Genomic DNA, 25732 nt, shown 5'->3' with positions numbered 1-25732 from the left:
CCATGTAAATAGTGCATGCTTGTCTATATATACAGCAGGAAAATCACTTGGAAACCCCAAGTTGATTATACCTTGTCTCATACTCATTTGAGGAGGATCTCAGAAAACTAGCTAAGTTGCTAGTTGCCAGTAGTCAGACAAGTTAACCCCCTTTACTTAACTTACCACACCTCCAGGGCTCTGCCCCCTTTGTCATCACCGCCAACCCAGTAGCCCCACCTTAAGCGGTTAGTTTAGTAGTAGCCTAGGTAGTAGATTAGTCAGCAGTGTCTTGTACTAGTTACGGCCTTAAGCGCCCGTTTTCACTAGTGAGTACCCACCTTACAGTGGAGTACAACAACACACCTTTTATCTCAGGAACAGACTTTGCATCTCAGTATCAACTATCATTAGTTAGGAATGGAGATGGAACAAGGATAGTTTTTGGGGATACATGATGTTCTATTCCTGTGGAAGAATCAGATTCCAGCCCAAGAATTGACCAACAAGGAAATACTTTCATGGTTGAAGTTGCGCAAGGATTCATCAAGAATTCTGAGAAAATCAAGATCTCTAAGAAAGCCTACAAGAAGCAACTCCAACATAGGAAATTACCTCCCAATACTGTCAAAGTAAAAGTCTATGAAACAGTTACTATCCCAGCACATACCATCAAGCTCATCAAAGTCAAGACCATATGGAAGGAAGGTCAAGCCTCTGGTTTTATGGACAGATCTTTCAATTCCCATTGACAAGAAGAACATCTGTTTGCAATAACAGACTGCCTGATAGATAGAAACAATCCTAAGATTCAGGTTTCTAACCTGTCAGAACATCCTTTAAGATTGCAAGGAGGAGAAATTCTTGGATATCTGCATGATCCCAACAAATACCTTGCAAAGGAAAAGGACATTACTAAGGAAGAAAAAGACAGCATTATCAAGTATGCTACCTTAGTACAAGCCATGGTGCAGAGGAAAGCTGAAGAAAAACCTACTGCACAAGAAGAGAAATTAATGAAGTCTCCTGAAGGAGGACCCAAGACTGCTGAAGTACCTGACCCAGAACCTGTCCCTTCAGATAGATTCCTTCAAGAAGTTAATTTCTCAGAACATCTCACTCCTAATCAAAGGGCTAAGCTAGAAAAAGTTTTGCGCAAGCATGAGTTAGCCTTTGGATTAGATGGTAGACTTGGTACTCATAACACTCAACTGGAAATTAGACTAAGGCCAGGAACTAAAGAAATATCTCTAACCCCTTACCATGCTTCTCCAGCTAAAAGAGAAGTCATTGACAAGCAGATTGAGGAATGGCTTAAACTTGGAGTCATTGAGCCATCCAAGAGTGCTTGGGGATTTCCTGTCATAGTAGTCTATTGCAACAGTAAACCCAGACTATGTGTGGATTACAGACATCTCAATGAAGTAGCTGTACCAGATGAGTATCCCTTACCAAAACAAACTGATATCTTGCATGCCTTGGAAGGATCTCAATGGCTTACTACCTTAGATGCGCTAGCTGGTTTCACTCAGCTAACCATTAAGGAAGAAGACAGAGAGAAACTTGCTTTCAGATGTCACAATGGCCATTGGCAACCTACCAAACTACTTTTTGGATATAGGAATGGACCAGCAGAATTCCAGTGTGTCATGAATAGGATACTTTCAAGATTTCTATGGCAATTTGCCCTGGTATATATTGATGACATAGTGATCTATAGTGTTGAGTTTGAAGACCATTGCAATCACTTAGATCAAGTCTTAGGAGCTATTGAAGAAGCTGAAATCACCCTATCTCCAAAGAAATGCCACATTGGATACCAATCACTACTATTGCTAGGACAGAAGGTATCAAGATTAGGTCTATCAACCCATAAGGAAAAGGTTGACGCTATCTTAGAGTTGGAACCCCCTAAAAATGTTCCTACTTTACAGACTTTCCTAGGGATGATGACTTATTTCTCTAGCTATATTCCCTTCTACTCATGGATTGTAGCGCCTTTGTTTAAGCTTCTCAAGAAAGGAACAGCTTGGTCTTGGGAGGAAAAGGAACAACAGGCGTTTGAACTTGCTAAAGAGGCCCTTGCATCTGCTCCAGTAATGGCTTATCCTATTATTGGAAAACCCTACAGATTATATACAGATGCATGCAACTATGGCCTTGGAGGAATATTACAGCAAGTCCAATCCATCAAGATAAAAGACTTAAAAGGGACAAAGGCATACAAGTACTTAAGGGGGGAATATCAAAAAGGAAACCCAGTTCCTAGAATGACAATTCCTGCTTCCAAGCAGAGAGACAACATGACTGGGGGGGATACATGGGATAAGCAAGACTTTGAAGAAACAACTGTACAAGTGGAGCAAGTCATTGCTTATTGGTCCAGGATTCTGAAAGAAGCAGAAAGAAACTACTCCCCAACAGAGCGCAAGGCATTAGCCCTCAAGGAAGCACTTGTGAAATTTCAGGTATACTTGGAAGGAGCTGAATTTGTTGCTATCACAGATCATGCTGCTCTCACTTGGAGCAAGACTTACAATAATGTCAACAGAAGACTCATGACATGGGGCCTAGTATTCTCAGCCTATCTAGGAATGCAGATTGTGCACCGCGCAGGAAGAGTGCATGACAATGCAGATCCCATCCCAAGACTTAGGAGGAGAACCCCATATCATACCAGCCCTCTGGCAGATCAATCAACTCCACTCAAGCTCAATATGGAGGAAGACCCATTTAGAAACCTCTATAAGGAGATAAATGAATGTTTTGAAGAGAAACTTCTTAGAGTTGCAAGCACATTCACCCAGAGCTACAAAATTGGAAATAACCAGAAGCCCATCAAGAAGTGGATACCCACACCAGCAGAAGCTATCTCCTATCAAACAACTACATCATACTCTGTGGAAATATCAATAAACTCAGAAGAAATCACAAGGTTCATAGAAGCATACAAGAAGGACTCCCATTTTAAGCAAGTGATGGAAGAGTTCCAATTGCACCACAATCCACTCAATCCACCCTTTCATCAATATCAGATAGGAGATAATGGATTGATCTACTTTATAGATTCCCAGGAAAAGTATTGGCTATGTGTACCTAAGGATCTACAAGTAGATATTTTGAAGGAAAATCATGATAACCTCAATCAAGGAGCACATGCTGGTTATGCTAAGACATATCATCAAATTGCTTCTGTTTACTATTGGCCTAAGATGGCTAGAAGCATTCAGAAGTATGTATACACTTGTGATATCTGTCAGAAAGCAGGACATTGACAGCATGGACCCAGAGGATTCCTTCAACCTTTACCTATTCCACAGCAACCCTTTGAAGTAGTATCAATGGACTTCATCATGGATCTTCCACCAAGTAACAACTACAACGCTATCCTAGTTATTGTGGACAAACTAACTAAGTATGGACATTTCATCCCATGTACTACTCAGATAGATGAAGTACAAACAGCGCAACTGTTCCATGATCACATATGGTGTCACTATGGTTTACCTTGGCAAGTAATCACTGATAGAGATGCTAGATGGACAGGAGCCTTTTGGGGTCACTTAGTTAGTATGTTAGGAATTTGGCAAGTGCTCACCACTGCACATCATCCTCAGAGTGATGGACAAACAGAAATACTTAATTAGACCACAGAAGTAGCAATTAGAGTATTCACTAACCCAGCTAAGGACAATTGGAGTAAGCTTCTATCAGGATTTGTGCACTCATACAACACAGGTGTGCATACATCCACACAACAGACACCAGCCTTTCTACTCTGTGGATTTCTGTTAAGAGTTGTGTAAGTACAGGAGTAAGAAAGAATTACTATATACAAAATGTATATGAGAATAACTAAGAACTAGTATTAAGAATCAGAATATATGCACAGAATATATGCACAATATAGGCTAGATTATCAGGAATAACAACTCCTAACAAATAGTCTAGCAACTATGAAGTGCAGGTGGTTGGTTATGTATAGTACCTTAGACTAATGTTACTTAAGCCTAAGTGACTAAGGGTATGTATACTTAAGGTCTCTAGGATAGTACCTTAAGTAAGAGGGTTACCTGACTAATGTACAGGATTTATAGGATTTGCCTAATAAGTATAGGACTTATATATGCTTAAGTAAGACTTAAGACTTATGGGGTTTACCTAAAATATATCTAGGATTTATGAGATATTGTAGATAAAGCTATCTACAATATAAGGGGTATGGTGGATTGAAACACTATCACTCAATCACAACAATCCTTACAGTATTGTTGCACTATACTCAATGTTGAACTCAACAACTGTGACAGTCAAGGGGCACAGGGTTGCAGTAAGTACACTAATAGGTTACCCTGTGTCTGTTGGGACTGGCCTATGGTCTTAGTGCGCCGAATAACCTCCTATGCTATTTACAGTGAGTCAATCACTAAAGTAAATGCGCAGATAAGCTGTTAAAGGCTTGAGCGTATATGTCAATATATAAGAGTGGATAAATGGATGCATTAGAAGCGTCTTCACAGGGTCCTTTTATACCCTGAGAAGGCGCACAAACAAGTATATACATGATTGATACCAAGAGGGGGTACAGGAGGTATATGTGGCAACTGAAACACTTGAGGGAGCCAATACTTTGGTACATGGTAAACAAAGAACAGATCCTAATATTTGCCCCAAGGCAATGTTTGCCCCAAGGCATTATTTACCTGTGTGGGTCCTTAGATGTCCCAAGGCTAAGTGTTTCATCCTTGGAGCAAACAGTCCCAAAGGTAGGATACCTCTGCATTGGGTACTTACAGTAAATGGGGCATAACTCTGCCAAATGTTGTCCGTTTTGGGAGTTTGACCCAGCGTTCTGGAGCGCACAAACATGCGCACCTAAGCGCAAGCGATTCGGCAGTGTGGGATGCCCGGGTGATGGAGAAAAGGCGCATTTAGTGCATCGGCGCTTAAGGGCTGATTAAGCGCCGGAGCACTTGTCTATGCGACAGGGGGGACCCTGAATATTTCTGTGTGTAGCCACAAGATAGAATCTTGAATAATAAATACTACAAACAAGAGAAATATTACTTGTTACTGTTTATCTACTCAGCTGAATTTATATATATTTAAATGAGTGAGAAAACAGCATATATGCAAAAGGCATCGCATATTAAGGGTATTCCTGAGCTTTGTAGGTTTTGTAAAGGTCACTATTGGATAGAGGGACCTTGAAAACCTTAGTTCGCATCTTTATCTCATTTATTTACTGTGAGGTTACTAGTGTAATTAATAAAATAAGTACAGATTAAAGAAGAAATGTCATATCCATAACACAGTCCATATTTCATTGTAAACCCGGTGCGTGCAATCACGCAACGTCCAACGTTGCTCTGGTACGTAGTGCATACAACTCTCAAAGCGCCTTGCGCCAATCAACTGACAAATAACTTTGAGTATATCCCGCAGGTGAACAACACATTCTCGCTTATATACACCCTCTCCAACTGTCACCTTTGTTGTCGTCCATTTTGGTCCCTGCGGTAAACTGTTGATGTCCCGCAGAAGAGCCGCATTGTTTGGCCACACTTTCTTTTCCCTCCCCTTCCATCGTCTGTACTAATCCAACTTGTAAGCATCATATATTATTTTGCCTTAGCTCACTCACCGACGGGCCTTTCAGGTGCCTTGTTTGTGCCCTTCCTGTCAGGCCAGTGGTCATCAGGATTTCAGCGGTTTCAAACAGTTCTCAATCCCCCATCCTTCCGCACAATCCCAAAAGTTCTGCTAAGCTCCCCTTCTTCTTACACGCATTGCCAATGGGCGCACCCGCCGTAATAATTGGATAGTCCTCGATGTAGGTACCATTGCCGGCATCCCTCAACTTAATCAAGGGAGGCTCAGTTGCCGGCAATCTGGACGGGCCGGCAATTGGTGCCATGTTCTCCTCCGTGCGGAGGCGCTTTGCCGGCGGCTCCCCTTTTATTGATTTGGGCAGACACTGTGAAAAGTAACTTATTTAAACATAGGGGGGGGTGCCCCTTAAAACCCGTCAGATTGCAATTTACTTACTTAAAATCAGCACTTAAAATTCTGAGCTGGTACCAAGGGGTACTTAAAACTCCAGGGGGAGGGGGTGCTTGGTTTAAGAGGGTATTCTACTTGGGACTCGTTGATAAATTACATGATAAATTTAAGTACATACAGCAGTTAATTTGCCCATCCATCTTCATTGTCCAAGTCATGCTTGTCCACCCGGAAGTCTGTGCGGCAAATTCCTCCACTACAATCAATGATTACCCATTCTCCTGCCTCCCGTGTTGCCCGTGTGAATACGCGCCCAGCGACGTTCTTGACAGACGTGATGTCAAGAACAAACAATTGCCCAAATTTTGTGAAGGAGATCCTTTCCTTGGCGGCATCTCCCTCTACATCCTTTGCCTCGGTGATATGTGCAAGGACGTGTGTTGTGGGGGCATCAATTTTGTTTTCTTGGTTGGTGGGGAATGTGACCGCAAGAATAAAGTCAAGGCGGCCGTAACCGGTCACACCAATCATGTTAACGGTTGCATCAGGGTTGTTCTTGTTCTCATCTCTCTGAAATGTAAACTAACACAAAATTAATACAAAATAATAACGGTCATGGGTGACTTACACAAACAAAAGACAAGTTGCGTTTGCCATAAATAGACAAGGGATTGCATGCAACGGCCAAACAGATACAATCACCCCCGTCACCTATTTGGAGCTTTCCCCAGCGTTTGCATTGCTCCAGTAAGTACGCAAGCCACCCATGGTATGTAAGACAAGGTAGCTGCCAAAAGTTGTTGGTGCAAAAGTACCTGGCAACATGTTGGCGGATGGTGCCTTTGAGACAAAACTCGCGGAGGCAGGGGAATTGAAGGATGATATTGTGCTGTTCATCTATCAAGGTATGAGTACCCAAAATTAATCCATAAATTTACTCACATTTGGGGTACATAAATTCCATTCAACTGATTGGAGCCGGCGCATTGTTCTTGCCAAAGAGCAGTGCCTTTTGAATGCTTGGGAATCAATTTGCTATTGCGGCAATTTGGCCCATATGAAGGACATGTTTGCTGATTGTCACATATGGTACTACTTTGGACTTGGCGCAAAAAGTGACTTCACGGCAGTATTGCTCCATACAAAATGACCATGCAACCCAGACAGGCCTGCAGCGGAGAACATTGTCGGCAACATGAAGAAGCGCATGTAGAGTTAGTTTACAGACACACAGCCTGTTGTATTTATATTGATAATAATATCTATTAAGAACATTAGTCTTGCAAGTGAGCAAAATTCAAGACTTACTCTTCAAAACCCTTGACGTAATGAGCAATCTTGTCTCTGAGTTGCTCTATTTGAGCTGTAGTGTTAGTAACTGAGGTAAGACACTTCATGATCTCCACAAGCTCCAGGTAATGTTTGTAGTATTTCTTGGCAAGCCGTCCACGTAGAACTACTGGTCCAATAAAAACTAGCCAGAAAGCCCAAGTCTTGCTGCAAAAAACCGCTTGGCTAGTCTGAATGTTAGGCAAGGGTCAAATGAATGCGGCAGGTAGTGTTTTTGAAGCCTCTTTGGTCTCAAGTCCAATAGCGGCCCAGTTGTCAGCAGATATCAAATAATCCTCATTGCCAGAATCATCAATGCCGTGACAAGATCCAGTCCAAAGTGAGATAAGTTCACGGCCATGATTGAGAAGAAACAAGTGAAGGTATTTGTGTGGGTACAAGTCAGGCCAACAAATCAAGGGAATGCGGTTGAGGATCAAATGGTTGATGAGTCCGTAGTTCTTAGACAAGGCATCACGTTGGCGCTTTGTGTTGGCAGCATCCATTTCTCCAAGTTGGTCAGCAATCCTAGCTTTGGTGCAGAGAGGGAGATCAAGTGGGTTGTACAAAGGAATTGTATCAGGCGGGAAATCCTGTGGGTCAGGTCTGCTGTCTGGGATTGCGTCGGGGTAGTTGGCTGGGTTAGCAAGAGGGATGTAATAACCCTTGCAGCAGGTATGATAAACACCAATGGCCTTGCATGCGCAACAAGGAACCTTGCTGTTTGGTCCTTTCATTTGGGTCACGTGCTTGATTGCCTGCATGTCGCCCAAAATGAGAAAAGCATGGGCCCGTAACTTGAACCGTTCCCGCCTAGTGACGTTGTAAGTCTCAACCCCACAAGCCTGTTCAATTGCCTCCCCCACAAACGGCTCCAGGTACGAGTCAAAATCCTTTGGCTGGTTTGGTCCAGGGATAACGCCCAGGGGAATCAAATTGCAAAGCTTAACGCGTTTGCTTGCAGGGAGATTTAAATTGATGGCCATAATTGGCCAACAAGTACTTTTCTCAGAATGCGCCTGCTCGAATAGGTTGACGCCATCTGTCATGACCGCATAGGCAATGTCACAAGATCCATGAAAATACCGGACTCCCAGGTCCTCACCTTTGACAATAATGTTACTTTCACACAGATCTTTATAGCGTTGCAAGTCAATGTAATCATCCATCCGGCCTTCTTCCTGTGTATAGTTGGCTCAATAATACATTCTCTTAATCATCTCCGGGTTGTTGAAATACCCCTGGAATTGAGGGGTTGTCGGGAGATACTCAAAAACCTGGCGTGGTCTTCCCTTTGAGTCATAGCGCAGCTCCTTACATGTAGAGCATATATCCTTGTTGGCGTAGGGTCCAGTGAATGCGTGACAGACGTTGATGCAGCAGTCAATTGGTTGAGGGGATATCCCAGAAAGAATAGCAAGCTTTTGGTGTAAGCAATAGGCTGAGAGCAAATAGATTTTTTCCCAAAATGAATACCAAATACGTTTGTAGTTGCGCTGCAAGATGTGTCCAAACAGTTGTATAGCCATCATCTTGATGCTATCCATTTCTTCCTTGGTAAGAGTTTTGGCAACTGGTAATTGTAATTGTAAGATATTGCGTGCAAGAACTAAAAAAAGGAAAAAGAAAACTTACTAATGTTGTCCATTTCAAGAGTGTCTTTGTCAAACCAACAATTGTACTTGCAATAATCCTCCTCCGTGATGTGTGCAAATCCATCCTTGTCAGGGGGTTCCTTGTTGTTGGGCGGGGGAGTTGGCGTTTGCAAGGGAATGCAAACAGGGTTGTCAATATTGTGCCAATTGGCATGCAAGTCCTCCGACTCAGACAGCTTGCTGTCAAGGTGTGCGCCCATGTATGCATCAATATTGTTAAAGCTGTTGTCTGAATTCAAAATATAATGCAAATTTAGCTGCATACATTTGCAAAATACTAACCTCCAAGCCCTAAATCCCCTCCATGGTCTTCATACTGATGCGCATTATGCATTGTATGGTCAATATCCATTCCATTCTCACTATTTTCAGCGTTGTCCTCATTGTCTTCAATGTTGCCTGCACGCAAAAGTTGGTCTAGCCGCTGGGCTTTGGCTAGATGTCAATAGCGGGTGCGTATGTGGCACTCATGGGGGGTAGTACCATACTTATTTATTCCACAGTAACACCAAACACGCTCTCCGGTGACTGCTCTACGGTTGGGCATGTTGCGGTTGGACTTAGTGAAATTTGTTGGTTGTGGTCACGTGCTGATGGAAATTGCCAATTCCTTGCGCTCATTCAACCGCCGCCCTCCTTGCACCCTCTTGCTCTTAGCCACCACTAGCCACCCCCTGTTCTACTCCCCCAGCCAAAATTGCTCAAAATTGGCTTATACCAATAGATAAAGTGGCTCAAATTGTTCTCCATTATCATCCAATAGCCCCCCTACATTTCCAACGCATCCCATATTGTCCAGTTGCAAAGACTGGGTAAGTGACATTTCACCAATTTCGTAATTTCTACTAATATGATCTCTTTATTCTAGTATCTACAATGTCTCAAGACATCCTAGCATTGTTATCAAAGTTTGCAGCTAACCCTGATCTCCTCCCACAGTTCCAGGCGTTCCTTGAGGCACAGGGCGCTGCAAAGTCATCAGTCCCTGGTAAGTACATTGTTTAGTACATTGAAAACAGCTATTCAACGTTGTAGAAGGTGGATATATTTTATCTAGATTTATTACGCATTTTTAACCCCCAACCCCAGAGTCTGGCCCACCCGCGGGCCCATCAATCCCCAATGCAGAAGAGACACAAGGCCAACCAACCACACATAATCAGTGCTTGACACCTTGGTAAGTATCTAAATACCATATCTATTGAGCTGGACAGCTAATCACACAATCTGGTAGTCAAAAGTCACCTCCCCGGCGCTCTATCAAGTAAGTACTAGCATATATTCTGGCATGCTAACTTGTCAATTAATTAACTTAACAGGGATCACAAAAACACGCAAAATCCATATCCTTCCCCTTCCGTCAATACTTCCATTCGGCATTCTTACCACTCCAACTCTTGCTCTCTCACTCACAATCATGCTTGTTCTCCAGCTTGTTCTCCAGCTCATTATCCGGCTTGTTCTCCCACTCGTAATTGTACTTGGTCTCCGGCTTTTGATCGCGCCCGGTCTTGCTGTTGTGATTGTGGTTGCGCCCGCCCCCACTCCCGCTCCCGTTCTTGCTCTCGCTCTTGGACCTGTTCTTGCTCTTGCTCTCGTGTCCGGTCTTCTACTCACGATTGCACCCCCGCCTGCTCCCGCTCTCGAGAGGGCCCTTATCATCACTCCAGCAACCAGCCTACCACTGAGACCGAGAAGCCAAGGGGCTGGGGCAAAGCAGATTATTACAATCAAATGCCAACATCTTATCAGAAAGGAGGCAGGTCAGAGGGCGGCAGACGTGGTGGACGTGTCTATGAATTTGTCAAAGGTGCCAAGGTCATCAAAGCCACTTTCCTCAAGCGCATGTCCCGCCAGGAGGCACACAAATTTATAGTCAAGCATGGTCACCCTTTCAGACACAAATACAACATGTACTTTAATCCATACAGATATGTGCCCAAGGATCCAAAGGCGGTTGCGCGCATACATCAGCCCCCTGGTGAGTGTGGTGTTGACTGGCAGCTACTCTATGCAATGGGTTGCCGCGGAGACCATGACTTGTATAACAGCACGCGGGTAAGTCACACATTGGTCAAATGTATTGACTGACCCACTTGTTATAGGGAAAGATCCGGGCTGTGGCAAAGGCATTCGCATGTAGGATTGTGGAGCACAGGCAGCTAGAAACAATAACTTGGGGTGACTTTGGTTCAAGCAATTGCAAGGAGTTCTATGATGGAGTAAATTATATATTTATTTGCTTCATTCTTGACACTCTGACTATTATATTTTTTAGTGTTATAAAGCTTGTCCATGGCTCTTCCATTTCCGGGGCGAGGCAAACGATGACTGCTGGGTGGCTCAATTGGTCATCCAGCAATATTTAGTTCAGGCCAAGGGATATGACCCAAAGCAAAGTAAGTGGCCGTGCATCTTATCTAATCATTGCTGATGTACGCTATAGCAAAACCCAGGGAACAGGACAACAATCTTTGTCGGAATGCATCCAAACTTGCACATAAGGACGTAATCCCACCCAAGGACAAGGACCCGTACTATATCAATGTGCCAGAAGGGGGCTACAGCAATGGGCCCAAGCGGTTGGCGAAATTCAAGCGCTCTGATTCACCCTCTTGCGGGCAATCCTTGTCCACCCAACTGCCTCCCTTGACTTTGTCCTCAAATCGCCACGCTCGTCGGGCAGACAAGGTTGTTTCGGAGGAAGAAGCTTGCGCTACGGCGTCCAAGTCCAGCGCATCAACAACGAAGCCTGCAGCACAGCAGGGAAATAAGCAAAAGGCAAGTGTTGGAGTATACTTTTAATAAATTCTAACTTGACATCTAGGTCCTTCGCAAGAGAAAGCGAGTTGTAGAGTCATTGGACAGTGAATCGGAGCAGGCAAGTTAATTGAATGTAAACGTATACGAGTGTAACTAATAATTTACACTTCAAGGAGCCCGCTGCAAACGCAAATTCCCCGCCCCTGGCAAGCCCCCCGTCCCTCGACTCCCCCAGAGACCGCCCATCCCCGTCTCCGCCCCAGGATAGCCCCCCGTCCCTGTCTCCGCCCCCACCCCGGCAAGGTCCCCAACAAAGACGCCTTGCTCAATTGTTGAGGTGGTTCTTTGGTCGCCAGCCCCGGTCAAACCCATGGTATGTCTTAGTTCTTGGTTGAAATCAAGCTGATTGTGCCACCATCCCAAGGAGCCCTGCCGAAAGGAGCCGTCAAAGCCTGCCGCCAACCCCAAAGAAACGCGGCAACTGAAGCGCAAGGCCAAAAACAATGTAAGTTCATCATGCTACCAAAACAATCACTTACGTTTCCTTGTAGCGAGATGAACCTGCCACAAAGAGGCAGCAGCCAAGCCGCGTCGTGGAGCCAGCCGTGGACAAGGAGGCCGGGGAGCAGGGGCCATCAAAGCAAAAGATTCGTCCAAGAATGGTAAGCATATAGTCTCAGTTATTCGAGTATTAACATTGTTTCAAGCGCCCGAAACGCGATCCCACCCCCAAACCCGAACCCAAGTCCCAGCTCCCCCCACCCCCACCCCTGCCTCCAAATCCGCCCCAGCAGCCCCAGCCCCAGCCCCAGCCCCAGCCCAAGGGAGGTAAGGAACATCCCGATGGTGGAGACGGTGCCTCATCCACCAAGCCCTCGGCCCCCAAGCCACGTGAGTCGACGCCTGCTCCCGATTCACCGCCCACTCCCAAGCAGACCAAGAGAGGGCAATCCAGGAATATACCCAATGTAGGCGCCTCTATTTATCTTGTAAATTAGCTAATTTGTCCACCAGGAGGAGAGCCAAGTCGTCAAAGTGACAAAAATGACGATACGCACTTGCTGTGATGGACTTTGCACCCGCAAATGAGTGGATTATCGCTAAGCCAACTTTGCGGTGCTGGCAACAAGGCAATGAGCTCAACGGACTCATGATATTATATGCAATTGTACGACTTTTTTTGTGTGTGGCTGACCTGTGAATGTATGACCATTGAACCAATTAACGTGATTAATTTTAAGTACCCCGTCTAAGCTACTAGCTACGTGCACACGATCGTGTGACATTTAAGTGGTAAGGAGGTGTAATCCAATATGGAATTATAAGAGGGCGGAGTACTAAAAGGGTGACACTCCAATAAAGTACGCCCCATACGTAAACTTAAGTACTTAATCTAGTAAAATTTTAAAGCAGTTACCACCTTGTATTTTAAGCCGGTTTCTTTTCACAGTGAGAGATTGGTGCGGTTGTAGTCCTTTTGATGTTTCTCCATCAGCTGACTTTGCAGAGCTTTGCAGATGGGGCTCAGTGAAATATGTATAGCCCTCCCTTTTGTTGTTTCAAGCGTCTTCCGACAATGAGGACAGGTTTGGCGGGCCACTTTGGGGGGAACATGTTCAGGCCCTTCGAGCTGGAAAGGTCCTGGGAGAAGCATTGCAGCGCGGCGTGTTGCTCGAGCATACATGCGTACTCCCCGAGGCATTGGGACAAGTACACGGTGTCAGAGTAGATGAGGGGAAAAGGGTTACAAGTGAATGCAGGCAAGTCCAACTTACACCCATTCAGATTGGAGGTTCAAAATGCTCATAAGGTTGTACAATATCTATTGGATTTTTTTGCCCGCTGCGCAGCGCCTTGTGCCGGCCTGCCAAACTTCCTCATTGGCGTGGTAACCCAACGTCCCTTGTCTGCCCTGACACTCCCGGCATCCATGCCTTTTGTAACCCGCCTCAACAGTCCGGTCAGAGCATCAATAGTACCAGGATAATACAATGCTGCAAGACACCGCACCACGGAGCCCCGGCGCTCGGAGGATCCATATCAATAAGCTGAATAGTGAGTACTGTCAAACTCAGTATTTAAGTTAGGAGAAACAGGCTATGCAAGTCAAGTGCATCCGTATGTCCCTTGTTTGTGCTCTTGCTAATTCAACCACTCAACGTAACTTGATTTTCTTGGTAAGCAATTGACTTAAATTATATGTATTCTCAGCCCATCTAGTTCATCTTCAGCAACCCACGCCAACAAACATCCTCGAGTATAAGGCAACTAACAAACCAAGGCGCTCACAACGCAAACGTCGGCCTTCAGCTTGTAGGCTTGAATCAGGTAAGCGGTTCTATATTAGGAAAACATGTCAGAAGTACTCACCTAGCACCAGATGAATACAAGGCCTCTGCTTGGCCATCCACCCCTCCGGCATTGCAACGCGAGTTTGATTCGCAACCACAGTCTAGATCAAAGACAAAGGAACGCAAATCAGGCAAACAAGGCAACAGACCTGGCCTTATCATCCAACCTACCGCTGACCCTGGGCCAACAAGCAACAAAGGCTTGCAGGGTGAGTGCAATCATCCTTATCATGTTTTAGTTTACAAACCATTAGTATTGAATAGGCTCGACTTCCGGAGAGGGATCCGATGTCGGCAACGCGCATATGGCAAGCGCAGATGCTGGCAAGGCGGCACCCAGCACAATCAGCAGGGCGGAAGCGGTCCAGAGCGCATCAAGAATCCTTGGCATCGATGTGTCAAGGTACTCGGCGTCAACGCTTCAAAAAATCATTGCTTTGGGTGAAACAATTTGCCAAGAGACTGGTCCGGTACCCATGGGAATTGAGAGGGAAGACCCTCCGGTGAGTAATCTTTAACTTGCTTTACTTCTCACTAAAACATTCTCAGCCACTAGAACAATCGGCCGGACCAGTGGGACTGGAGAGTCAACAAGAGCCATTTGCCAAAGGAATTGATCGTAAGCACTTACGTTTTGATTTATTGTCCGTTTTTTTACTCCCAGTAAAGATGATGCAAAGACGGTGCAAGCACCAAGCAAGCAACCTACCACCAGGCCTGGGCAATCTATTTTAGACCCACCCAACGATGATACTAATACAGAGTCCAAGCCTAACGCAGATCACCTCAGACCTGAGCGCTCGGTATCCCAACACGTTGTCCCCCCTCTGTGTGCCTCCTCTCACTCCTCCCAACATGCAACACCCGCTTTTCAGCGAACCATCCACACATCAAGACCCCATCTTTCTAGACGTGCAAGTTCTTTGTTGGGATCAAATATAGAGCCCAAAGAGGAAACTGTACGGTCTCTCAAACGCCAGCAAACTACGTTTGCCCCAATTGCGCGCCGTTTACCAGCTTGCTCTTTATTTCCAGCTTGCCCTTCAATATTGCCCCATCCTTGTACCCAATATCAGCCCAGACAATCAGCTCCTCAGCCTACCAGCCCCCCCACGCGGCACTGCGCTTCTCCGTCCCCTACACCCCAGGGACCCGGGTTGCCCCTACAAGATCCACCGACAACATCCAACATTGGTGCTTTACTTGCTTGGGCAGCGCGCGTTGCCAAGCAAGCCAGTAACTCTCGCTGCATGAACGAGGCTGGAAGAACTGATACCTACCGGCAACTTGCCACAGTCTTGGGTGACCTCCAACGGTCACACCAAGTGCCCTCGGAGGCAGGTTCTTCCTTGCATAGCCAGCAAGCTGGAGCTGCAAAGAACAATGCTGCCACCCTTGAGGCCGAGGCAGCACTCATTTTTGGCAAGCAAGTGAGTTTGTTCTCCGCTCTTTCCCATTAGTACGCTGAAATTCAAATCAAGAGCTCTTGTAAGAGAGCTACGCTCCGTGACTACCCCAGCCTTATAAGCCATATTGCAGCGTTGTCAATTCCTGAGCTGGTTGCAACAGCAATCACAAAAGGTGCGTACGGTACGCATGAAATTCTGGCTGGTATGACCGCGAAGGTATATACCGGTCAATGGGCACGCAAACTGCCCAACCTACGTTTGCAGAAGCCACCAGCATCCTTGGTGTCACTTGTATGAGTTTTGGGTTTCTCTGTCTTACTTGAGCTAATACTCTGTCACTCCCAGCTTGTCCATCGTATTTCATGGGCCCGCTGTCAGGCTAAGGTCCGCATTTGTCCACATATACCTTCCAACTACGGTTTCATCAACCCACCGCGTGATCCTGAGGACGTGAAATATAACCAAAAACTTGCAAAGGCCCTTCTGCCTAATGCATTTCACTGTTGCGTACGTCTTGCTTTCATTTCACGCATCTTGTTCATAGTTTGGATGAGCTGATATTCTTTTTACGTCTGTAGGATCTTAAGACTGACATCCATCCATATGAGCATCCGGCTCTGTCATATTGTATTGCGGCCGCCTTTTTCTGGGCGGCCAACTCGGTTGGCATGGTATTTCACAAATTATTCTATCCAGTACCTATCCCTACCGTTGCCATGGCGCTCACCAGGATACAACATGGCATTTCCGAGTGGATCACCGGGCAATATGTGTCAAAGTCACTTAACCTTGAGAAGCAACGTAAGATTTACAAGGCACACCTGGCGGGACTGACAAATTTTGGTAAAGACGACCCAGATTGGCTGCATAACATGCAGATCAATTGGTTTTGGTATGCTGTGTAAGTGCTGTACTATGTCGATTCTGCAACATTGTGTTGATGTATACAATTAATAGGGATTATGCTGGGGGCTCCCTTGAAGACAAGGAGCCAGTTCAGCCAGTGACATGGGCCAACCAGGCCAGTACGGATGGATCTGATTGCGAGGCTGATAACAAGAGCGGTGACTGGTACAACGATTGAGGCCAATATGGCACAACATCTGCCCATGCGGATGATGATCACCCGCATTACCCGGTTTCCATTGGCTTATTGACCCTACCTCACTATATATAAACTGCTTGTGCCTTTCCTTTTGTCATGCTCCCCTCACTCCTCCATTCCACTCGTATGTGTACTATCATGATCCCTCACTCAGTCTCTCTACTTGTTTGTGCTAGCCTCCACTTGCAAACTCCTTGCTACTTTTTGTAAGTGATTTGTTCTTGTACGTGTTTGCCCAATATCTAATGAAAATCTCTTGTGGCAATGCCTAGGTAACTTGTTTGTGTTTAATGTTGCTCCTGATACTCATCCTTACTCATGTAATTATAGACATCCCATTCATTTCATAATAAATCCAAATTTGACCACTCTTCTAAGTACAATGTTATGACATGCTAAATTAAATAAATATGCTTCTATAGTTTGCTACTGATTTGATTGCTCACTGCCACTGTTTATCAACATTGACAGAACCATAGCATTAATTAAACTGTGATAAGATACATCTAATCTCAAATGTGCAGATCAAACAGGATGCTTGTGGCTCAAGGGTTAATAGACCTCAGATGGGCTGATCACCACTGGGACAGTCCAGTAGCACAACAGCAGCTTGGCTTCAGCCTCTAATTTTTGGTACACTGTGGCTCAGCAGCAGTCCCAACCATCCTGCTAAGTCTCAAGACCATTGGGTGTTCAGGGTCTGACCACTCTTGAGTCCACCAATCCAAAATTTCAAATTGGATGTACAGCATTGAACTATCATAAGCTCTATAAGGCTTATATCAATGAATCAGGAAGGATGCGATTGATTAGAGAGCTACTCTAGTTCTGACCTCATTCTCATATATGTTCTGGCTGCTGAGCAATTCAGGTATCTTTGTTGCTGCTGTTCAGGGTCCATGTGGGACCGTCCCACAGATTCCTTTTTTTTCAATTCCACTTGTCTGTTCTATATACATCTGTAGCTGCTCTCAATACATGCTCATTAGTACTAGCCTCACTATCATATGTCATCTGGCTGCTGAACGGCCCACATATCTTTGTTGCCGCTGTTCAGGGTCCATGTGGGACCGTCCCACAGATCCCTTTTTTTCAATTCCACTTGTCTGTTCTATATACATCTGTAGCTGCTCTCAATACATGCTCATTAGCACTAGCCTCACTCTCATATGTCATCTGGCTGCTGAACAGCCCACATATCTTTGTTGCCACTGTTCAGGGTCCATGTGGGACCGTCCCACAGATCCCTTTTTTTTTCAATTCCACTTGTCTGTTCTATATACATCTGTAGCCGCTCTCAGTACATGCTCATCAGTACTAGCCTCACTCTCATATATCTTCTGTGATTGATACTCTATTCCAAGTCTCACTTATCCACAGCCCAAATCTTATCCATGCTGGTGACATCCTACCAGGCTATTCACTTGGCCTAGGCCTGATCTTTATCTTACCTGAGCCCAACCTGACATATTTCCATGCCCAAGCCACCAGTCCAGCCTTGAAAAAAAAAAATTCGCTGAAGTGCTGTGACTTGAAAAAAAAAAAAAAATAGATATCAAGGAACATGTTGGATCTACAGTGACTACTACTTTGTCTTCTTGGAATGATTATGATATATCATATAAACCCGGTTGTTTCCTCCCCCCTTATAGCTCCAGATCCGGTCACCTTGTATGCATGGGATAAATTCCCAATATCCAAATACAAACTGTATTAATTTTCTGTACCCACTGGCACGGGTGGCACGATTGGCTTTGTCTTCCTGTTCAAGCCGTTTTATGATGGGGTCCAAAACAACTGCTTGATATGAATCCCACATCTGCCCACGGTCCTTCATGACCCAATCATCAGGGAATAGTTGAGAAATAACATTCTGGAACCCTGCCCGAGAAATACGGCTCTTGCACTTAACTCCAGGACCAACTGAATTTTTCCATAGTTTCAGCTGAAATGGACCTTCAAAGCTCCGCAAATTTGGCGCCTCTGTTTGATCCTGGATGGGGAACTTTGACCAAAGCCAACCAGAAAGGTCTTCATTGATTAAGTGATCAAAAAAGACAAAATCTTCAGTCTCTGTTGTCAGTTGGCGAGGAGCTGAATTGCTTGGTGTAGTTGGGTTGTTTGACTTTTGGATCAGCTTTTTCCCAGTATGCATTACCCGTTTGGCTGCATTCTTCTGCTGCATGTTTTCAAGTGCCCGAATGATAAATTGATCAGTCTTGGATAATGAAAGGGTTGGCTTGAGACAAGCTCCAGCAGGGGTATGGCAAGCTGAGTATTGAAGGATCTTGTACTCAGTGAACTGGAGGGATCAACTCATTCCACAACAATCAGGTGAGAGGGCTGCTGGGTTGACTGAAGCAAACCCATAAGACATAGCCCTGGAAAGAATTCCAAGACCCTTTGCCATGTAACAACTAGAGCTCATCTCATCTGGGCGCTTTACTAGTCCATGCATAAGGTAATGAAGGACTGCAGCAAGCAGAAGAACCTCTTCACTTCTGCGCTGTGGGGCTGGCAAAACTTGTACCCTACAAAAGAAATAGTCATAGGCCCTGAGAAATGTGACTTTGAGCTGAACCACATGATGAGTTTTGAATGCAAGCTAAAATGAATCTGGTCAATGTGAACCCAACTACCCTTTGTAAATCAGACACTCACAATAGCGCCTTTCATCAGGAAACGTTGCACCCACAAGGATGGGTCTAGCCTCAATATCTGTTCTGATGCCCAGATTCCACACCGCCATTCTAATTGCACTCCATAACAGCCTGTGCTCTGGGTCCATCCTTTTGTCAACTTGGCAATCTCATTATTGTATTGGTCCGTGTTGTTCAGACCATCCTTGGGTGAGAAGCCAATCCCAATACTGCTGTCACAATGACGGTAGGTGACAACCTTGTCCTTCATGTATGCGTGGGAATAGTAAAAAGAGTGGCTTATAAGGCTACGCGGAGCTGCAGAAAGTCCTGCCACAACACGGGAGTGCATGTAGGAGTTGACATGTCCTTTACGCCAAGCAGGCCAAATAAGCTGTTTGAGAACACTGAGTTTCCATAGCAATGTCAAGTTGTTTGTATCCAATGAGAGTTCCTCTTGCTTGATGTTGATTTCTAGGCCAATGTCCACCACAATGTCTTGAGGGTTTTGAAGACTCCAATCAACAAAAGGATATTCTTTGAAGATACAAAGCAATGCAGATCCCCTCTCATTAGGAATTTGATGCCCTAAGGACTTCAAACCACTGCCCCAGATATGAAAGAAAAAGCCCTTAAATTTGGCCAGCCTTCTTGTGTTTTCCACTATTTCCCTGGCAAGAAGCGCAATGATGTTGAAGACTTCATGGCATACTGGATATTCCCTGTGGAGCCTTCCCTGGCTCCCACCATTTACAAGTGATTCAGCATTAGAGTAGGTAACAGGAAGTTCTTGTTGAAGGGAAGTGACTGCATGACGGAGTTGGGGTGCGCACCGCATTTCTGCTTGCATGATGGCTTGACGGACAACTTCTGTGTACCATAGAGAGCAATCCTGAGCATTGAGCATTGTAATATAACGACCACCAGCGTTTTTGCCTTTCTCATAGTTTGGGAAAAACACGTTGATCCGGAAAGGATTGGCACTGCCCACATGGCCCCAAGTGAAGTTGGGAACTACAATTTCATGTATTATGGGATTTTGAACACAAGTTTAGCTAAAGGTAAGGTTTACTCACTATGACTTAGTTTTGTTACCTTCCCATTGATCAAGACCAATAACCCAATGTCTGTTGTGAGTGTGGATCCTCATGGTGGGCAAACATGCAAAGAAATATTTGAGGTAAACTGAGGGCTCTTCACTGTGAGGGATAATGAGTCAACAGTAAGGCCAGCTGTGAGACTCTCAGGCTCAATAGGCAATGGGTCCCTGGCCCAGTTGAGCCTGAGTGGGCGCCTTTTGTGACAGCCAGTTAACAAGGCCTTGTTTTGATCATCTTCACTTCCAAGGTAGGGTAGAGATTTCAAAAAGCGTGGCACAGCCAGACTGTTATTGGGTTCTTCAAGGGAGTCACTATCCAAGTCCAATTGAACGTGATCTCCAGGTAACCAGGAAACCTCTTCTGTATTATCATCTTCCAAAGGAGGGCCTTCATCGAACTTTGGGGGAGCTGACCACCCACACCATAAAGCATTCCTTGAGGTATCTGATAACTGGCATTTTCAACTCCATCAAGAAAGCCACTGAATCTTTCTGGGTCAACCGTTGCAAATCTTCTCTCCATTTGTTCCCCAAAAACTTTGTTCCAACCTCCAGAGAGTCCCTCAGGTGGAATATCCTCACTTGGCTCTGAGAGTGATCGAACTATTTGAGGCACATTCCAGGTTTGTTTCTTCTTGCTATTGGGGTCTGAATGATTGTTAGCTGTCTGATCAAGAGTCCCAAGCCAGGGTGGGGGCGCAATAGTGGACGATTTGTGAAGCACAATGGAGGAATGCGGGATGTAGCCATCAGAAAGATTTTGTAATGCTCCATCTTTACAGTCCTGTAAGATTTGGAATACCTGGCCCTTGATCTCAGTGATACCAATCAAGTCATCCAGTGCGCGTTCATGGTTCATTGTCAAAGCCAATACTGCTTGACACACAAAATAGCCACAGTCTGCACTACCAGGGCGTTGACAATAGTATGGTAAATCCATCAAGCTACCTTTAATGCTCCCGTTGATGTGTGGCAGCATGTAATTTACAAGCTTCTTGACAAAGACAAATTGACAATTGAATTTGGAAGATCCAGGGTTTGGTAACAAGTCAAGGAGTTGCAGAGAGAGATCAAGCTTGTTAAGTATGGAATTGTGGATGACCTTTCCATACCAAAGGTAGCAATGCATAGCCTTATGGTCAACAATTGGAATCAGGATGATTTGGGGAGCCAGATTATGGGTCCAGATCATGCTTTGTTGTGTCAGCAGCTGGGCAAGGCTTTCTGGTGAAGCTGAATGAGCCCATATAGTGTAATCCATGGCATAGTTCTCATGTCAAAAAGCGCCAGATAATGATGCAGGTAGCAGACAAAGTCCCCCTAGAGATTTTGGTCGCTTGCGGCATGCAACATAGACAAGGTATGCTGTTACTTGATCCAAAGTATGCGAACCCATAAGTGGGCTATGTAGAACGTCCCAGAGAGGATTGTGATTGCTCTGAGCTTCCCAATTGATAGCCGGTTCCCATGCTTCAATGCATGTGCTGAGGATCATGAGTTCATTGTGATCCAAAGTATTGAGGCATGGGATCCATTCAGTGCAACTGTAGTAGAAACCAATGCAATTGAGAATAGTCCCAGTGCGCTGTAGGCCCACACATACCTTTCTGTCTTTACGGTATCTTTTGAATTTGAATACTGGGAATATTCATTATTGGTAATGTTAGCATAGCTAGATAAAGAGTCAAAGATCATGGGGAATTAAGAATAAGTAAAACATAAATGTTATATGTCCAGTGCAGCACATACTGGTCAGGCCCATCAGAATCACTATCAATTTCAATAATATCAGCTTGATTATTAGAACAGGTGTAGCCACTGTGACCATGGTTGAGGTCTATGTCTTCAGAATCACTTGTTAAATCAATAATATCTTCACTATACGCAAAGCTCCTGTTGCCTAGGCTTGAAACTGATGAAGCTGCAATAAGTTGACCTTCCATGCAAGAGTAAATTTGGGACTCTTGTTTGTTAGCATTCAAATCTTCATCATCCAATCCAACAACATCAACATCAGAGTTGGAGGAGTCTTCTTTGCTTGAAGCACTTGGCGCTGGGCTGAAGTAAAAGGAATGTATCACAATGAGATTTCAACTTTTGTATTGTAAACTCACCTTGACGGGATAGTGACTTTAGTTTCACGCCACCTAACTTGTTCTCTCTTGCTCTCTGCATCACTATGCAATGCATGGGGATTTGAGCTGGAGCTATTTGCGCTTTGCAAAGGAAATAATATAGGTGAGAATTAATATTCTTTGAAATAACAGATACCCTTACTTGCAACTTGGAGTAGAAGGAGTCTGAAGCTTTGTCTGGTTTGTTGTGTGCTCAGCGGTTAATTCACTTATTAAAGATTAGATGAATGGAATATTAATTTCACTGGACCTCTCACGGGAAGTGCACAGATGAAACACTCTCTTCAAGTGAGGTGGCAGACTCATTGCTATTGGACCCAGTGTATAAACCAGTGAGGTGAAAATAATACGTAGGTCTGTCATTGCGCTTACAATGTATGCAGCATGCGTCGTTTGAACCGTAGTTCAATCTCATCAGATTTACGGGGCCTTTTAGGAGTTTGGAAAGGAAGTGGTGACCCATCAAGTGGGGTGAAAGGTAAAGGGCTTGACGATTGCAATTGATTAGACAATCTTTGAGCCGTAAGGTTTGGGGTTGATTCTCTGGTTTGGACACTACAAGGTGAAGGAGTTTCAGAAGGAAGGGTGTCCCATATACTATAGTGAAACATAACAATTATTCTCTGGGATTCAAATTACTTAGCAACATGTCATTGATATCTTACATTTTTCGAGCCATAGGCCTACTAAGAATGTTAGGCACTCATTGATCTTGTGTTAGAAGCTATCACCCACTTTTGAATATGTTTATTTCTGTTCTTAAAGCTTTGATCCTCTTTTGACATAGCACTGCCAGATGCTGTAAAGGAGCAAGGTTAGTTGTTGGGGTTGCAACATGCAAGCCCTAGTGCACATCCAAACTTATAGATGTTCATTCAGCCACCCACATGACTAAAATTCAGGGCAAGGCACCATTAAGGATCACAGCACGGTGAGATTTGATAATAAGGTTGAGGTATGATAATGTTTCAGATTGCATCCCCCTCTGGACTACAATACCTGTCAGACTATTGCCAGTACTACACGCTCAATAACCATCTGCTAAATCTAGTCAAATTCAACTAAAGCATCTCAATGGATTCCCTGTCATTCAATTCAACACAATCAAGAAAAAATAATGAGCACACGGGGGAGTTGTGTTCCAACTTTTTTGCACAAGCAGAACATGATTTTTTCCTTGGCCTGTTCCGGGTTAGCACCAGTAATGGGCAGGTCAAGGTTTAGGTTAGGTTTTAAGGTGACTTAGGATGCATCCTAACACATCCTAGGTGACTTACATAAGCCACAAGTGCATAAGATTCCCCCTTTCCTCATCACACAGGTGACTGAACTTACATGAGACTTGACTTAGGTGGTTTTAAGGTGACTTAGGATGCATCCTAACACATCCTAGGTGACTTACATAAGCCACAAGTGCATAAGATTCCCCCTTTCCTCATCACACAGGTGACTGAACTTACATGAGACTTGACTTAGGTGGTTTTAAGCCCACCTAGGATTTGTCTCCTAACCATCCTAGGATCCTAGGATACTAGGATGAGCCCTATGATGGACCTAGGATGGACTGGTGAGTGACCAACTTTCCCAGTTCCCAGTTCATTCCCTTTGGTTAGGATTTGCTGCATGACTAAGGTCACACCTACCACCAGCCAGCTTGTATGTGTATAGCATACTTGGTACACCCACCCCACTGTGTTTACACTCTGCTTTTCCCATGGCGTACCTAGTACGCCTGCCCACGGACCAGAGCTATGTGATTATGTAAGGCTGTCACACAGCCTTCCTTTTGAGAAGCAGCATACCCGGTACGCCAGCCCCGGCACCATGGTGGCACCATTTTGTCATGCAGGCCTGCTCCTTGTGGTCACAGCGCACCCAGTAAGCTGCTTGGCAAAACAGCTCTGTCTTTCTTCTCACAAGGGCCCACTCTTCCGCATGCAGCATACCCAGTACGCTACGTGCCAACACAGCTCTTTACTTCTTCCCTACCAGCTTGTTCTCTGAGTGCAGCGTACTGTGTACGCTTTTGCACTCACCTGTTACTTATATGTTATTATGTCTGCTCCTCTGTACTTTACATTTTAAGCGTTTGTTATTCCCGCAACTTATGACCTTCAATTCCACTTGCCAATTTAATATTCACATCTTTTGAAGTATTTAGATAATCGTAACTGGGGATTTGATACTTAAACGATTGAACGCCCCACCGCAACTTGTATCAGTCGATAGCCAAGGAGGAGTAGATAATGGTAGAGCTTTCAAGTATATCAAACGGAGTTGTTCTGACAGAGTAATAAATACAACAAGAAAGTACCAATTGGAGCTCTCAACTATACTGGCGTACCAAGTACGCTGCCCCGGAGCCTGGAAGAAAATAGAATATGTGTCTTTATATGACTATCTTACTTGGGATGAAAGTAATAGATTCCTACTCTAGTATAATGCAATTCACTGGCAGTTACCTTTGACGGCGTACCAGGTACGCCAGCCCGAGGTGCTTGCCTTACATGTCACGTGACGGCGACCAACATGGCCGACAATCCTGAGCCCAAGGGCAAAGGCATTAGCTTGCGCTTTTTGAACATTTTGCGTCGTTCTACTTGTTCCATTTCTGATTTAACTGATATACACGAACACAGTATTGCTTCCCAATACCCAACTGAGCAAAAAATCATCAGAAAATCCAAAAACAATGGTTCCAATGACTCGATCTCTATCTATGCCTCTGACGACTCCGACAAAAAACCTAGAAAAACTAAAACCATACTCACCGCTGTCATCCCAGCCGGATCGACCCAAGAAGCGGTCGCAGATGCGACCATTAACGTTGAGTCAATCTCTGAATTCTCCCCAAGCCCTAGCCCATCTCGCAAGCCCAAAAGTTCCCTCCAACCCAGCACAACCCAGCGCCATAATGGTCATCAGCTCCTCTCAGGAGTCTGAACAGATTAGAGACGCCGGGGCTGGATTTGAGAAATTCGTGGAACATGCGTTGGACCACGGTAGCCAAATAGGCACACCCAAAAGTGTTGCCATGGACCTGGCAGAGGACACACGTCCCACGTCAGCCACCCCGAAGCGCACCCGTATCACTAACATACGTAGAGAAACCCCACTCCACGATCTAATGTGGAACCCTCAAGACCAGTACTGGTTAGAACGCCTCGAAGACAGGGCATACTCTACTGGGGCATGAATTTATCCGGAGGCCTCCAGAGCACTCATGAGGACCGGAGCGCTGCGAGGAGCCCCCCCCCCCCGGATC

At 45.0% G+C, this 25732-nt stretch overlaps 7 protein-coding genes across 7 annotated transcripts; 3 read left to right on the top strand and 4 right to left on the bottom strand.

Annotated features, from left to right (window-relative positions):
- Window positions 1–500: 500 nt before the first annotated feature.
- Window positions 501–3626, top strand: RhiXN_04642 (Retrovirus-related Pol polyprotein from transposon; the record flags this gene model as incomplete). Its single annotated transcript, XM_043324459.1, has 3 exons — window positions 501–699; window positions 760–3211; window positions 3269–3626. 3 exons carry the CDS (start codon window positions 501–503, stop codon window positions 3624–3626), a joined length of 3009 nt encoding a protein of 1002 aa, XP_043176878.1.
- Window positions 3627–5371: 1745 nt separating this feature from the next.
- RhiXN_04641 (uncharacterized protein) lies at window positions 5372–5896 on the bottom strand (the record flags this gene model as incomplete). The annotated part of the gene is made up of 4 exons (XM_043324458.1): window positions 5372–5394; window positions 5470–5574; window positions 5624–5658; window positions 5727–5896. The coding sequence occupies 4 exons, from the start codon at window positions 5894–5896 to the stop codon at window positions 5372–5374; spliced, it is 333 nt and encodes a 110-aa protein (XP_043176877.1).
- A 269-nt stretch (window positions 5897–6165) lies between these two features.
- RhiXN_04640 (uncharacterized protein) lies at window positions 6166–6946 on the bottom strand (the record flags this gene model as incomplete). Its single annotated transcript, XM_043324457.1, has 3 exons — window positions 6166–6564; window positions 6611–6879; window positions 6925–6946. The coding sequence occupies 3 exons, from the start codon at window positions 6944–6946 to the stop codon at window positions 6166–6168; spliced, it is 690 nt and encodes a 229-aa protein (XP_043176876.1).
- Window positions 6947–7520: 574 nt separating this feature from the next.
- On the bottom strand, window positions 7521–9437 carry RhiXN_04639 (Transposase family tnp2; the record flags this gene model as incomplete). Its single annotated transcript, XM_043324456.1, has 5 exons — window positions 7521–8433; window positions 8518–8884; window positions 8947–9195; window positions 9249–9395; window positions 9434–9437. The coding sequence occupies 5 exons, from the start codon at window positions 9435–9437 to the stop codon at window positions 7521–7523; spliced, it is 1680 nt and encodes a 559-aa protein (XP_043176875.1).
- Window positions 9438–9842: 405 nt separating this feature from the next.
- On the top strand, window positions 9843–16573 carry RhiXN_04638 (LON domain serine protease; the record flags this gene model as incomplete). Its single annotated transcript, XM_043324455.1, has 25 exons — window positions 9843–9954; window positions 10056–10143; window positions 10208–10230; window positions 10286–10729; window positions 10777–11024; window positions 11072–11188; window positions 11245–11365; window positions 11413–11759; window positions 11903–12032; window positions 12086–12102; window positions 12154–12234; window positions 12281–12391; window positions 12437–12697; window positions 12744–12764; window positions 13272–13439; window positions 13817–13906; window positions 13961–14057; window positions 14110–14289; window positions 14345–14583; window positions 14630–14699; window positions 14750–15510; window positions 15562–15780; window positions 15835–15996; window positions 16068–16390; window positions 16447–16573. 25 exons carry the CDS (start codon window positions 9843–9845, stop codon window positions 16571–16573), a joined length of 4557 nt encoding a protein of 1518 aa, XP_043176874.1.
- Window positions 16574–18258: 1685 nt separating this feature from the next.
- Window positions 18259–22507, bottom strand: RhiXN_04637 (capsular polysaccharide export protein; the record flags this gene model as incomplete). The annotated part of the gene is made up of 11 exons (XM_043324454.1): window positions 18259–18262; window positions 18322–18896; window positions 18951–19199; window positions 19256–20247; window positions 20310–20328; window positions 20395–20784; window positions 20835–21565; window positions 21725–21876; window positions 21936–22004; window positions 22082–22385; window positions 22447–22507. 11 exons carry the CDS (start codon window positions 22505–22507, stop codon window positions 18259–18261), a joined length of 3546 nt encoding a protein of 1181 aa, XP_043176873.1.
- Window positions 22508–25186: 2679 nt separating this feature from the next.
- Window positions 25187–25663, top strand: RhiXN_04636 (uncharacterized protein; the record flags this gene model as incomplete). The annotated part of the gene is made up of 1 exon (XM_043324453.1): window positions 25187–25663. The coding sequence occupies one exon, from the start codon at window positions 25187–25189 to the stop codon at window positions 25661–25663; it is 477 nt and encodes a 158-aa protein (XP_043176872.1).
- Between the last annotated feature and the right edge of the window lie 69 nt (window positions 25664–25732).

This window comes from Rhizoctonia solani, chromosome 2, assembly GCF_016906535.1.
Source record: "Rhizoctonia solani chromosome 2, complete sequence".
NCBI classification, from domain to species: domain Eukaryota; kingdom Fungi; phylum Basidiomycota; class Agaricomycetes; order Cantharellales; family Ceratobasidiaceae; genus Rhizoctonia; species Rhizoctonia solani.
The sequence above is the reverse complement of the archived record's forward strand: the minus strand, read 5'-3'. Positions and strand labels throughout refer to the sequence as shown.